General features: G+C 43.0%; 1 protein-coding gene across 1 annotated transcript in view; it reads right to left on the bottom strand.

Moving 5' to 3' along the window:
* The window catches only part of LOC137942989 (uncharacterized), a 41,540-nt gene extending 33,647 nt beyond the window's left edge, over positions 1 to 7,893 (bottom strand). Inside the window, exons 1-3 of the mRNA XM_068788701.1 lie at positions 7,311 to 7,893; positions 6,520 to 6,807; positions 6,227 to 6,316 (exon numbers count right to left, since the gene is read on the bottom strand). Of these exons, the coding sequence (XP_068644802.1) occupies positions 6,227 to 6,316; positions 6,520 to 6,807; positions 7,311 to 7,661 (729 nt within the window). The 5' untranslated portion in view covers positions 7,662 to 7,893. The remainder of the gene's footprint in view (positions 1 to 6,226; positions 6,317 to 6,519; positions 6,808 to 7,310) is intronic.
* Between the last annotated feature and the right edge of the window lie 4,512 nt (positions 7,894 to 12,405).

Here is a 12,405-nt window from a genome sequence, read left to right as displayed (position 1 = left end):
ATCAATTTTCAGAACAAACCTAGGAAGGGAAGATTTTTTGAACGAATGAAGAAGTTCATGAGCAGTAAGAGAAGAGTCCAGGATGTTTCTGTCTCGGATAAAAGCACTTTGACAAGGATTAATTACCTTGTAAAGGACAGCTTTTAGCCGATTAGCCAACAGACGACCAATAATTTTATATGAACTGGAAATGAGACTGATGGGCCGGAAATCTTTAGGCTCCTCTGAATTTGTTTTTTTAGGAATAAGCGCAATAAAAGATGCACCAATTCCAGAGTGAGTAATTCCCACTTGGTGAAAATTGTGAACGAAGGCACATACATCATTTTTTAACAGATCCCAAAAACAGTGATAAAACTCACCATTAAAGCCATCTGGTCCGGGGGCTTTATCTTTAGGAAGGCCCAGCACAGCCCGTTCAATTTCTTCTGAGGAGAATGGTTTTTCAAGATCAATTGCGTCTTCAGTTGAGATGCGCTCGAAATTGAGCTGATGGATTTTTGGTCTTCTGAAACAGACTTCTGAATATAGCTCTGAGAAATACTTCACCAAAAGGTTAGAAATGGAGGCACTATCCGTTACCACTTGGTCTCCGTTACAGAGAGCAGTGATACGGTTAGTCCTCCTCCTGGCCGAGGCGATGGAATGAAAAAACTTTGTGTTTCCATCACCCTCAGCCATCCAACGAAATCTTGAACGTTGTTTCCAACGGACAGAATCAGAATGAAGAAATGTACGGTATTCAGCATTTAATTTATTTCTAAGCAAAAATTCAGTAGGAGAGATTAACCTTTGTTCCTCCAGTAGATCCAGCTCAGAAATGCGGCGGCGAATCGAATCTTTCTGGGAAGCAGCAGAAACACGGTGATTTTTATCCCACATTCTGATCTTTGCTTTGAGGGCTTTCAGTTTCCGAGGGAGGGCCCAGCCCGGGTTCGGATGATTTTCCAATTCGAGCCACCAAGATTTCAAAGAAGGGATGAAAGCCGTGGTTAATAACCAGGCATTCTCAAACCGAAAGGGAGATTTTTCCCACGCAAGAGGCCGGGAATTGAGTTGGATAGGCCAATGGTCAGATCCAATTTTGTTTAGGACTTGGCCAGAGGTGTTGGGAAAAAGAAGGTTCCATTCTATATTTGAAAAAAATCTGTCCAATTTAGACAAAATGGGGGGGTTCTGACAATTTGTCCAGGTGAATTTTTTCCCCGAAAGAGGAATCTCGGAGAGAGCAACACTATTGATAAAGTCAGAAAAGGCTCTCATGGTTGATGAGGTTCGGGAAGCAGGAGGACATTTGTCAGAGCAAGATAATGTCGCATTGAAGTCTCCTCCAATGAGCCAAGGGAGGTCCCACAATTGGACAAGCTGAAAGATTTCCTCCCAGAAAGATGCTCGGTCATGGTACCGAGTAGGCCCATATATGCCAGCAAGAGCCCAACAAGTACCGAGGTTGTGATCCCGGAGCTGGATACCTATTGAGTATCGCCCCGGAAGGACGGAAATAGCATCAAAAGCAATTGGATCCCAGATGACAATAATGCCCCCAGAATGGCCAATTGCAGCTACATGCGCCCACGCTGGGTTGGAGTCATACCATATATTACACACAATTGAATAATCAAAAGACTGTATCTTCGTTTCAAGAAGTATAGTTATTTTTGGTTTAACATCAAAAAGCGCTGCTCTGACGAGAGCACGCTTGGCCAGAGAGCCGAGACCTCTTACATTCCATGATAGAACGATCATGGGGAACGGTGGGAGTTGATGTTTCGCTCCACGGCTCCAGCTTCAGTGTATCCCGCACAAAATATGTTGGCAAGCTCCGTCATTTCTGAAAATTCTTCTCGAGGAAAGGATTGTTCCTGTTCCAGCAGGAATAGGAGGAGCTCATCGCGCGGATTGGGAGTGAAGGCCTTGGCTAGGGTAGATTCAGAGGTTATAGTTGGGGGGAGGTCGGACCAAATTGGAGGGATTCCATAGGGGAAAGCAGGGGGGAGATCGTACCAATCATGCGGAAATTCCATTGGAAGGACAGGAGGGGAATTTGGAGGGGGGGAAGGTGGGGGGGTAGTGTCTTTGATTTTATCTTTGTCCTTGTTTGTCTCGGAAGGTGTGGGGTTACCGAGTTTGGCTTTAGTTTTCCCTGCTTCTTTTTTCCTGGAGTAGGTATATCGGAAAGGGGTGGTGGCAATTTGTTTTTCAGTATTGGTGTGGAAGGGAGGGGTGAAGGTTTTGGGGTTTGAGTTTTCCATGGTGTCGGAGTGGGGGTAAATAATACGAAGGGGGGTGGGGCAGAGGATAGTGGGAGAGTGAATATATAAGGGGGAAGGGGAGTGAGAGGGGGGTTCGAAATCCCAAGTGGATTCATTAGAGAAGAGGGATGGCCTTAACGGGGCTCGAGGGGTGGCCGTATAAGGGGAGATTTGAGTCAGAGAGGGAGGGTTTGATGGGACGGCGAGAGGAGTTGGTTGCTGGGATGGATGGGATGGGTGATGAGGAAGGTTTGAGGTCGGGGGGGTCGCAGAGGGAGATCCTCGATAACGAGCCGAGAATGTGGGTGGAAGTGGGGGGGAAAGGGGATTTATCGAGTTAGAGAAGCTGCGGGACGGGGATGACAAGTGAGGGGTGCGGCTTCGGGAAAAGGAAGATTTAGGCGGCGGAGGGAAGGAGAGGGATTTAAAAGTGAAAGGACGGGAGGGTGGCGTGATTTGGACTGAGAAATTGGCGTACGGTAGGCTTCGGGAAGAGGAAGATTTGGGTGGCGGAGGGGATGGGAGGGATTTAAAGATGGAAAGATGGGTACTGCTTCGGGAAATGAAAAGCGGCGGAGGTGAAAAGGTTGATGTAGAAAGGGAAGGGCGGGGCGTGATGTCGACTGAAGGGTGTTGGAGGTTGATGTATGGCAGGCGAGTTCGGGACTCGAGGTGTGGCGTTGGGGAAAGGGTTGATGGTGGCGTGATTTGGACTGAGGGATTGGCGTACGGTAGGCTTCGGGAAGAGGAAGATTTGGGTGGCGGAGGGGATGGGAGGGATTTAAAGATGGAAAGATGGGTACTGCTTCGGGAAATGAAAAGCGGCAGAGGTGAAAAGGTTGATGTAGAAAGGGAAGGACGGGGCGTGATGTCGACTGAAGGGTGTTGGAGGTTGATGTATGGCAGGCGAGTTCGGGACTCGAGGTGCGGCGTTGGGGAAAGGGTTGATGTAGAAAGGACATGACGGGGCGACGGCGTGATGTGGGCTGAGGCGCTTTGGAAGTTGTAGAGGTCGACGGCTGTGGATTTGATGGTTGAAAAGGTGGTTTTTTTTTTTTTTTTTTTTTTTTTTTTTTTTTTTTTTTTTGTGTAAGAGTATGGTGCGGGGCTCGAGGTTGAGAAGGTGATGATGGATTTTGGTAAATGGAGAGGTAGGTATGTGGGGGAAAGTGTTTTTTGTTTCGAGGCGGGTTAGTGTTTGACAGTGATGGATGTGAACAAAGGGAAGTAATAATCCCCTTGTCCGGATGTGTCTGCACATCGGTTTGAAAGATCCTATCAGCTTTTGGATTTGGGGAATGGTGTATTGCAGGTGTTTTGGAATTGGGGATTGGCACTGTTGCCAAGGGCGATTTCAGAGATGAGATTTTGTCTGCGGATGCACTTATGTGGATAGGATCTTTTTCGGCGGGGGCAGTGAAAGGGTTACTGTGAACTGGTGTTGATTGGATTGTTTCGGGATATGGGGATTGATGTTGTGTGGTTGGATTTTTTTTTTGTTTTTGTTTTTTCGGAACCCATGTCCGATTGAACTCCGAGTGCGGCTTCCGAGTCAGTAACTGACGGATCTGCTGAGTCTGGGTTGTGTTTCGTGAGGTTTCTTCCGAGTTGGCTGCCGGAAGGGTTTCCAGATCTCCGAATTCCATGGAGACCCAGATCATGGTTTTTCCGCAGGAGATATGAAAAAATTGTAAACCACTTACCGGTGATTTTGGCCGGATGAAAATTTTTTCTCTGTGAAGCTGCGTTGGCTGGCTTTCGGCCCAAATAACCTCTCCGAATTCTTTTGTGAGGCATTCCAGAGTATGCCGGCATCGGATTTCCACCGGAAGACCTTTGACGATCACCCATTGCCCCGAGATGGGGGTTGTGAGTTCTGGGCTCCAATTGGTCATGTGGAGGATCGTTGAAATAGTCTCTGCCTTTAGTGAATGAAGTCTCTTGCGGTCCTCCTCCGAATGGCAGTTGATGATCCAGCTCCTCTTATGAGCTTTGATGATGGCTGTGAACGTGATATTTCGTTTTTGCAGCCATTCTTGGAGTTGTCTTCTGGTGAAAAAATTTTCCGGGTCTTCCAAGAGGACTGCCAGGGACATTTTGCGCTTGCCCTCAGTTTCAATGTGGGCTGGCAGGGATATAAAGAATTGTTTTTTCTGGGGTGAAAATTGGGGGAGTGGTGTTGATGGTGGTATTGGATAATTGGTTTTGCAGGTCTGAGTCTTCTCTAGTGGAGGATCCGGTGGGAGCGACAGAGTTGTCTGGTGTGAAGCGCTAGGTTGTGAGTGGATTTTTGGTGGGGTGGCTAGCTGCTGAAGAATTTGATCAAATCGTTTCCAACCCATTCCAGAAGTGGAGGGCTGTGGGAGGAAAATCATACCCATTATCATTTGTCCACGTCTTTGGTGGATGACGCAATGAAGAAGGCCTCCATGATACTGGCTGTGAACTTGGAATTCCAGATCGCCAGTGAGGAGTGATCTGCTGTATTTTCTTCCCATGTTTCCTACTTGGACTTTCCTAAAAATGTCTAGGAAAAATCTGACTGCGGAGATCGGGAGGGAGATGTATGATTTCTTTTTCCCCTCTTGCGCATGAATCTGGATGGCCTCCCCACTCTTCTCCTTTCTCTTTTGAAAAGTCAGCTTTGCTTTTCCATTCCGGAATTCGTATATGGTCGGATCCTCCACAAGGATCCTTCGGCGTGAGGATTTCGAGATTACAGTTTGCCATCTCTCGCCTGAACTATCTTCAGATTCAATAACTTCCTTTTCCCTCTTTTCTTCTTCTTCCGGTTGTTTACCTCTTCGTTGCTGCTGCTGCCGGTGCTGCTTCCCCAGACTGGTTCGATCTTCGCCTCTTCCTGGATGCTGTCCTACTAGAGGTGCTGGATCAGAGAGAGTGGTCGTTGAATGGGAGTTACTTCGTTCCCCAGATGGTTGGTGGGAGGAAATTACTCCTTGACCGACCTCTCGTCCAGCCATTCAAAGAGATACTCTTTAAACTCATATCCAAATAAATTTCAACCAGCACATGTAAAAGAAGCCCCACAATTTCGAAATTAGGGCAGAAACTCCACTTTCATTACACAATTCAATCAACAATAATCAACTTTCAAATCAGCACATAGGCTGGATAGGAATCAATTACATATGCAGCAAGTAGGATAATGTAAGCAAAACAGGATGATGCATGCCCTGGATGGGGTGCTCAGGCAGATATGCATCTAGGGCTTCAAGTAGGAACCCTTCTAGGGTAGTAGAACATAAGGCCCTACTCAATTAGTAACATAACCAAAGAGGTTATGGCAGTAAGAAGAGGAACAAATTTTGATTTTTAAATTATCAGTCCAGAAATTTCTTGAAGTACTTCAATAAGGTTGAGAGAGAGGCTTAGATCTGTGGAAAATCTACTCAAGATAGACTTCTATTGCTCTAATACCATGAAAAGAAAGCAACTAGAGAAAATTTGAGAGAAAGACGGAGGAATTGAGAAAAATTGAGAAAGGGAGAAGCAGGCACGGCTACATTGGAGTGCATGCCTGAAAAGTACGAGCTCCCTTCTTTTTATTACTCACTTAAGGGATATTTACATAAAAGGACAGGCTACATTGGAGTGCATGCCTGAAAAGTACGAGCTCCCTTCTTTTTATTACTCACTTAAGGGATATTTACATAAAAGGACAGAAATGCTCCTACTTACAAAATCAACTATAACTCATATAATACAACTCAGAATTCAAAGATTGAAGCATAAGAACTGAATGAAGGCATCTATCTAATAAGGGTAAGCTGAGAATAATCTGTGTATGTGAAATAACCAAAGTACCCCTGAACTGGTAATTTAACACAAACAGTTGTAGTTTATGCTAATTTTGACAATATCAAAATGAATTCCATCTCTCAATCTTAAGGATTAAATTAAATTAATTCCACGATAAGAGAAAAATGTATCATGTAAAAGGTTCAATGTCGTACCTTTAGTAGCAATAAGGACAGCACAATTGAAACAATGAACCCAACTGATTTATATCTTCTAATAAAGAGTGAAAATCTCCTTAAAACTGCCTGCCAAACAGAAAACCATTTCTATGAATCTAAATTAAGGCCATATAAATACTAAAATCACGAAGAAAAAAAACGTTTTATTCCAAAAGGCAGAATGTTCAGGAAGAGAGGAGTGGATCCATTGGAAGATTCGTGTCCATAAAAAAATTGACACCTAACAACTTTCCAGCAACAGAGAAAAGTACTGTAGGGAAATTACTGACCTGACTTACAATATTTAAACACCCAAATGAGACAGCGTGCTTCCAAGCTTTCCAAAAGAACGCTGAAATGTGGATTGGATAATTCAAAATATAAGCGAACCCTAGTAATGTAACTGCTAGTACAGCTAAAACCCGACATAGATGCTCTTTTGTAGCTATAAGACTCTTAGACAGCGCGATAGTGCAGGAAACGACAGTAGCAGCGTAAATAATTACTTCCCAGTGTTTGTTCTGAGAGACAGAAACAGAAAGAAGAGCGAGAAAACCAGCAATGAAGGAAATATACTCCTGCAAAATAGTTTCGTTGGTTATATCAGAAATTTAAAAAAAAACAAAAACGTCATCTCATTTTTCTTCAGAATAGAATTAACTTTCTAATCAGGCTATTGTAAGAGACGAATGGCATAAAAGGTGTACAGGGAAATAGCATGGAAGAAAAAATTAACCTTTATCACGCCCAGAAGGGAAGAAACTGCAAGAAGCAAAAGTTTATTAAAACAAATTGAAAAGTATGGTATAGTTTTAGTTAACTTTACTTTATTTCCCTGGTAAAAATGGTACAAGCTGGATTTGTTAGATGGATAAGATTGGAGAAATAAACACTAATATTTTAATTAACAAATATAAAAGTGGATACTAATACTGAAGAAGCATAAGACTTTGATTTGGCAAAGGAATAGCCTTTATTCGGTAAATCAATCTCCCTAGAACCTCCTCTGACAATGAGGTCTTTATCCGGTTCAGAACTATGAAAAGAGAGAAGTAGACAAGAAGACCACTCAGGTGATTACCTTCACCAGAAATCTGCCTTGCCCTTTATGCGGAATAGCATTTTTCGGCTGCCGGGGATTTGGTCTGCCTTTCACAGAAACGAATTTATCTGCAAAAAAGGTTTTAATGCCAAGTTTCTGTGCAAACATTTTCTGAAAAAACTGCACTATTTTCCATTGAGACCTCCCTCTTCTATGTCTTACGACCGAATCGCCTACTTCAGAGTCAACCTTCAAGAGAAATTTTCGAAGATGAAGAATAATAGAGAAGCGGGTTTTAGGTTGAAGGTTCCATGCTCTGAACCTGAATTCGAACTGGTTGGCCTTGGCGCGAATGGAAATTCTCCAAGGCTGACGTCTGAATAATTGCATTCAGAGGAAAAAAGACGAAGAACACAAGGTCAAAAAGAGATGGGCTTGTCTTCTGCTTCAAAAAACCCCAAGGCATCTGCTTTCTTCTTTAGAGTAACATGGAACTTAAGAGTGGGAAATGCATTTGGCTGACAATGAGAAATGCCCCGAACCCATCAATGAAGTTCTTCAAACGTGCTCAGTAGGCTGCAAACCAGTTTGTTGATGTTCATTCTCTATCACAGCTTGTCGTGGCAAGCGCCGCTCGGAAAGATACAGTTGCGTTTCAGTTTCAAATTTATAGATTCCTTGGTTTGAAGATCAGCTTTCCGTTGAACATGGCCAGCCAAATTGAAATTTGAATGACGAGAAGAAAAGGCCGACTTGCTCTTTTCGAAAGGGTAAATGACTCACACTAGGGGTAGCTTCAAACTGAGCCGGCTCGCAAGCCGTGGCTCAACTCCGGCTCGGTTCGATTCGTATACCCAAATATTAAGCCGAGTTCAAGATCCAGGATTGGCTCATTTAAATTAATGAGCCGAGCTCGACTGAATCAAGGTTCGGCTTGAAAGCTCTCGAGTCTGCTCGTTAATTTAATGAGTGGTGTGGGAAAATTCTTCCTCCCCTCGTCACTGTCGAGCCTCTCCAGCCGCTATTGTGGCCGCATGTGTTGCCGTCGACAGCTGCCTCACCGGCCGCCTTCTGCCTTTCTGTCGCCACCGATTCTGTGATCGTCGATCGATTTCTTCCCCCTCGTCTGCCTTCACTTTTGTTTCCACCGCCGCCGTTTCTATCACAACCATTATCCTCAATGAAAGTTCCTAGCCGATGCCACTGGAAGCTTTTCCCTTGGCAACGTTCCTCATCTCGGCGGAAAACCAGAACTAGCAGAGATACCAAGTTAAGGGGAGAAATAATTTCTGCACCCCCCACCCCATGCGACTTTCGCTCGTGCGATTTCGCACGTGCGAGATCATAAAGTGAAAAAATAACTTTTTCCTTAAACTCTCCTTTCTCATGGCTCTTGAAGAAATTGAAAATACATTTTAGTAGAAATAAATTTTTAGGGACTATTAGTGTCTCATATTTTTTGTAAATATTTTTCTAATTGAAAATTTTTATTAAAAAATCATATAATTTTCTAAGTAAGATTTCCTGCCAAGATGGGCTAGAAAACCGTATAGAAAATTTTTGAATAAGTATTTGACAATTATTGTTGTAATACTTTTACCATGAAGCAATTTTCAAAGCAATTTTGTGTTTGACATTTTATTTGATTAAAAATTTATCAATAAGTATAGTAATATATTAGATTGATTATTAATTTTTATTTATTTCCCTAGAAGAGGCAATAAGAGGTCCATTTAACTTTTCTAAAAAACTTTAAAATATTTCTTGTAATTTTCTAATAAGTCACTAATAGTAATAAGATTTTATTTAAAGGTTTTTTTTCCTAGAATATAAATTTTCAACTAGGGGCACTAAGGCGGCTGTAGTAAATTTATGGCCAGATTCAAACATTACATAATAAGTTAGACAACATTTGGAGTAAAAAAGATTAATATTGGTGCGTTCTAATCCATTATTGAAATTCAATTCTGAACCTCCCCTGTCATTCTTTTTTTAAAATGTATGTATAATTTTATATATAATTTATATAATATATATTTTATATAAAGTATTAAATGTAGGTTAAGTTCAAACTCAGCCAGAGCTCGAGCTCAAACTCGGTTAAAATTATTAGGCTCAAGTTCGATTACAATTTTAGGTTTGAGGCTAGGATCGGTCAAGCTCGAGTTCAAAATATTTAAATCAAGCTTGGCTTGAACAAGGTTCAAACTCAACTGGATTCGATGCCACCCTTATGCCCAATTTTAAGTAGATGTCATTTTCAATTTTATGTAAAATGTATATATAATTTATATACAATTTATTTGACATGTATTTTTGAAAAGTTTTAAATGTATGTTGGAGCACAAACTCGAGACTTGTATTTTTTGAAAAGTTTTAAATGAATGTTGAAGCTCGAGTTTGGCTCAAACTCGGTTAAAATTATTAGGCTCGAGCTTGATAACAATTTTAGGCTTGAGCATAGGCTCGGCTCGAGCTCAAAATATTTTAATCAAGCTCAGATCCAATATAGGCAGGTTCGAGCTTGGCTCAGCTCGGCACGATGCCACCCCTACTCTCACCCATCACAAATTATAAATTACTTAAATTCACTCCTTCAAAAGATATTAATGCCTTTGTTTAAAAAGGCAATGAAAAATATTTTGTTGATTTTATTTGGAAAAAAATGCGTTTAAATTCTCTCTCTTGCTAATGTGAGGGGGGATTAGCTTTTTGGGCGGTTGCTTTTGTTCAATGGGAGAGGGGAAAGCGGGAAAGCCCCATCTTATTTCTATATGAAAAATAGAATTAGAGGATGATGGGGCCTTCCTCCCTACATATGGTGGTGATGTGCATTCCAACACCCTATCATTGTACAAAGAGAAGGATGAAGACCGGGGTTGTATGTTAAGATAGCCATTGAGGGTCTCTTCATTGTTGGGATCTTCCCGGGCCATGGATCTCGTCACCCTTCTTCCCTCTCTTTCCTCCAGATTGACTGTTGATGCTGGAAGAGAACCCCTGTTCTTTGAACGTGTAATGGTGGAATCGGAATGGAATGGATTGAGCTTTGAAGGAAGCTCAACCTGGACCTCTGAGGGAGAATCCGACCTAGCCCTCTGAGGAAGAATCCGACTTAGCTAAAATTAATTTACTCAATGTTTGCCTTCATTCAGCATCCCATCCCAATAAATATGTTTGGGAATAAAAATACAACTTAGACCCATGGGTCAATTGGTTCACGCCAAATTACATCCAAACCAAACCAAACCAAATTTAACATACATGGAAAGGGAAATAATTTAATTCTTATGCATGTGGATAACTCGGGATGCTATGAAGTCCATAACATCATCCCCCTCCTGGAGAAAGAGTTTGTCCTCAAGATCGAAAGAGGGGTAGAGAGCCCTGAAAGTGGCTAAGGGCTCCCATGTAGTGTCACTGGGGTCTGCATCAGCCCACTGCACTAGAACCTCCCAATCGCCTTGAATGCGGCGAGCCTACAACACCTGCGCTGGAGTAGAAAGGACCCGACCTACATGTAGCGGTGGCAGAGGGGTGTGTAGCAATGGGGAGTCTCCCTGGAAGGCCTTCAATTGGGAGATGTGAAACACATTGTGGATCTTGGCTTCTGGTGGAAGCTGCAAGCGGTAGGCGACTGTGCCAATGCGGTCCAACACCTAAAAGGGACCATAATATTTCGGGGAGAGTTTGTGACGTTTGGAGGCGGTCAGTGAAAGTTGCCTGTAATTTTGGAGACGTAGCCACGCATAATCCCTGGGAGTGAAGAACACTTCCCGGTGCTTCTTATCATAAGATAGTTTCATAGCATGTTGGGCCTCTTGGAGATGAGTGCACACCTCACTGATCATGTTGTCCCTTTCTGCTAAAGCCTGGTCCAAGGTGGCTACCTTGGATGTACCTGGTTCATACGACAAAAGCCGAGGCGGATCTCTGCCATATACTACCTTGAACAGAGTAGTGCTGAGGGCACTGTGGTACGATGTATTATAAAAAAACTCTGCCCATGCCAGCCATTTAATCCACCTTTTAGGTGAGTCCCCCACAAAACAACGGAGATACATCTCAATTGTCCCGTTAACTACCTCGATCTATCCATCAGTTTGCGGATGGTAGGCGGAAGAGAACGCCAATTTCGTGCCTTGCAGCTTGAATACAATCGTCCTGTTAACTACCTCGGTCTGTCCATCAATTTGCGGATGGTAGGCGGAAGAGAACTCCAATTTCGTGCCTTGCAGCTTGAATAGTTCTTTCCAGAATGTACTGGTAAAGATGGCGTCCCTGTCACTGGTAATGGACGCAGGCATCCCATGTAACTGGACAATGTTATCCATGAAGATCTGAGCCACGTGAGCGGTTGTGCATGGATGCGCCAAAGGGCGGAAATGACCATACTTGGAGAAGCGGTCAACCACAACAAATATAACGGATTTAGCGAAAGAGGGGGGAAGGCCATCAATGAAGTCCATGGAAATATTTGACTATACCTGTGACAGTAGCTGAAGTGGTTGGAGCAACCCCACTGGACTTAATGATTTGGCTTTGTTCCGTCGACAAGTTTGACAAGCCACCACATAATCTGTTACACTACTTTTCATACCCTTCCAATAAAAATCTCTACTGAGGCGGAAATATGTTTTCTATCTACCGTCATGTGTACTGTCATGGAAAGTGGCTAAGATACTGGGTATAAGTGGCAAGATGTGGTGCAGAAAAATCCTATTCCTGAACAAGATAAGATGATCCTGGATTGTCCAATGGATATCTGATGTCCCCTACTGAATATCATGATATAATGCAATGAATTTCGGATGCTGTTGTGTCTCCTCCCGTATAGAATTCAGCGAAAGAACTCTGGGCTGACTGATAGCATGTAAGTGTGGCTCTGGAACGTCCTGGCGAGACAAGGCATCGGCCCCCAGATTCAAACTGCTAGGTTTATACTCAACGGTAAAGTCAAACCCCATCAGCTTACTCAACCAATGCTATTGAGGGGAGGTGGTGAGACGCTGCTCAAGAAGATACTTCAAGCTGCAATGATCGGTTCGAATAATAAATGGGCGCCCCTAGAGATAAGGCCACCAACGTTGGATTGCTTTAGCTAAACTGATTAATTCCCTTTCATAAGCTGCTA

This window comes from Aristolochia californica, unplaced genomic scaffold (genome assembly GCF_029961685.1).
Source record: "Aristolochia californica isolate CCGP_79_NKW_82.1479 unplaced genomic scaffold, dmAriCali1.0.hap1 SCAF_10, whole genome shotgun sequence".
Lineage (NCBI taxonomy): Eukaryota > Viridiplantae > Streptophyta > Magnoliopsida > Piperales > Aristolochiaceae > Aristolochia > Aristolochia californica.
The sequence above is the reverse complement of the archived record's forward strand: the minus strand, read 5'-3'. Positions and strand labels throughout refer to the sequence as shown.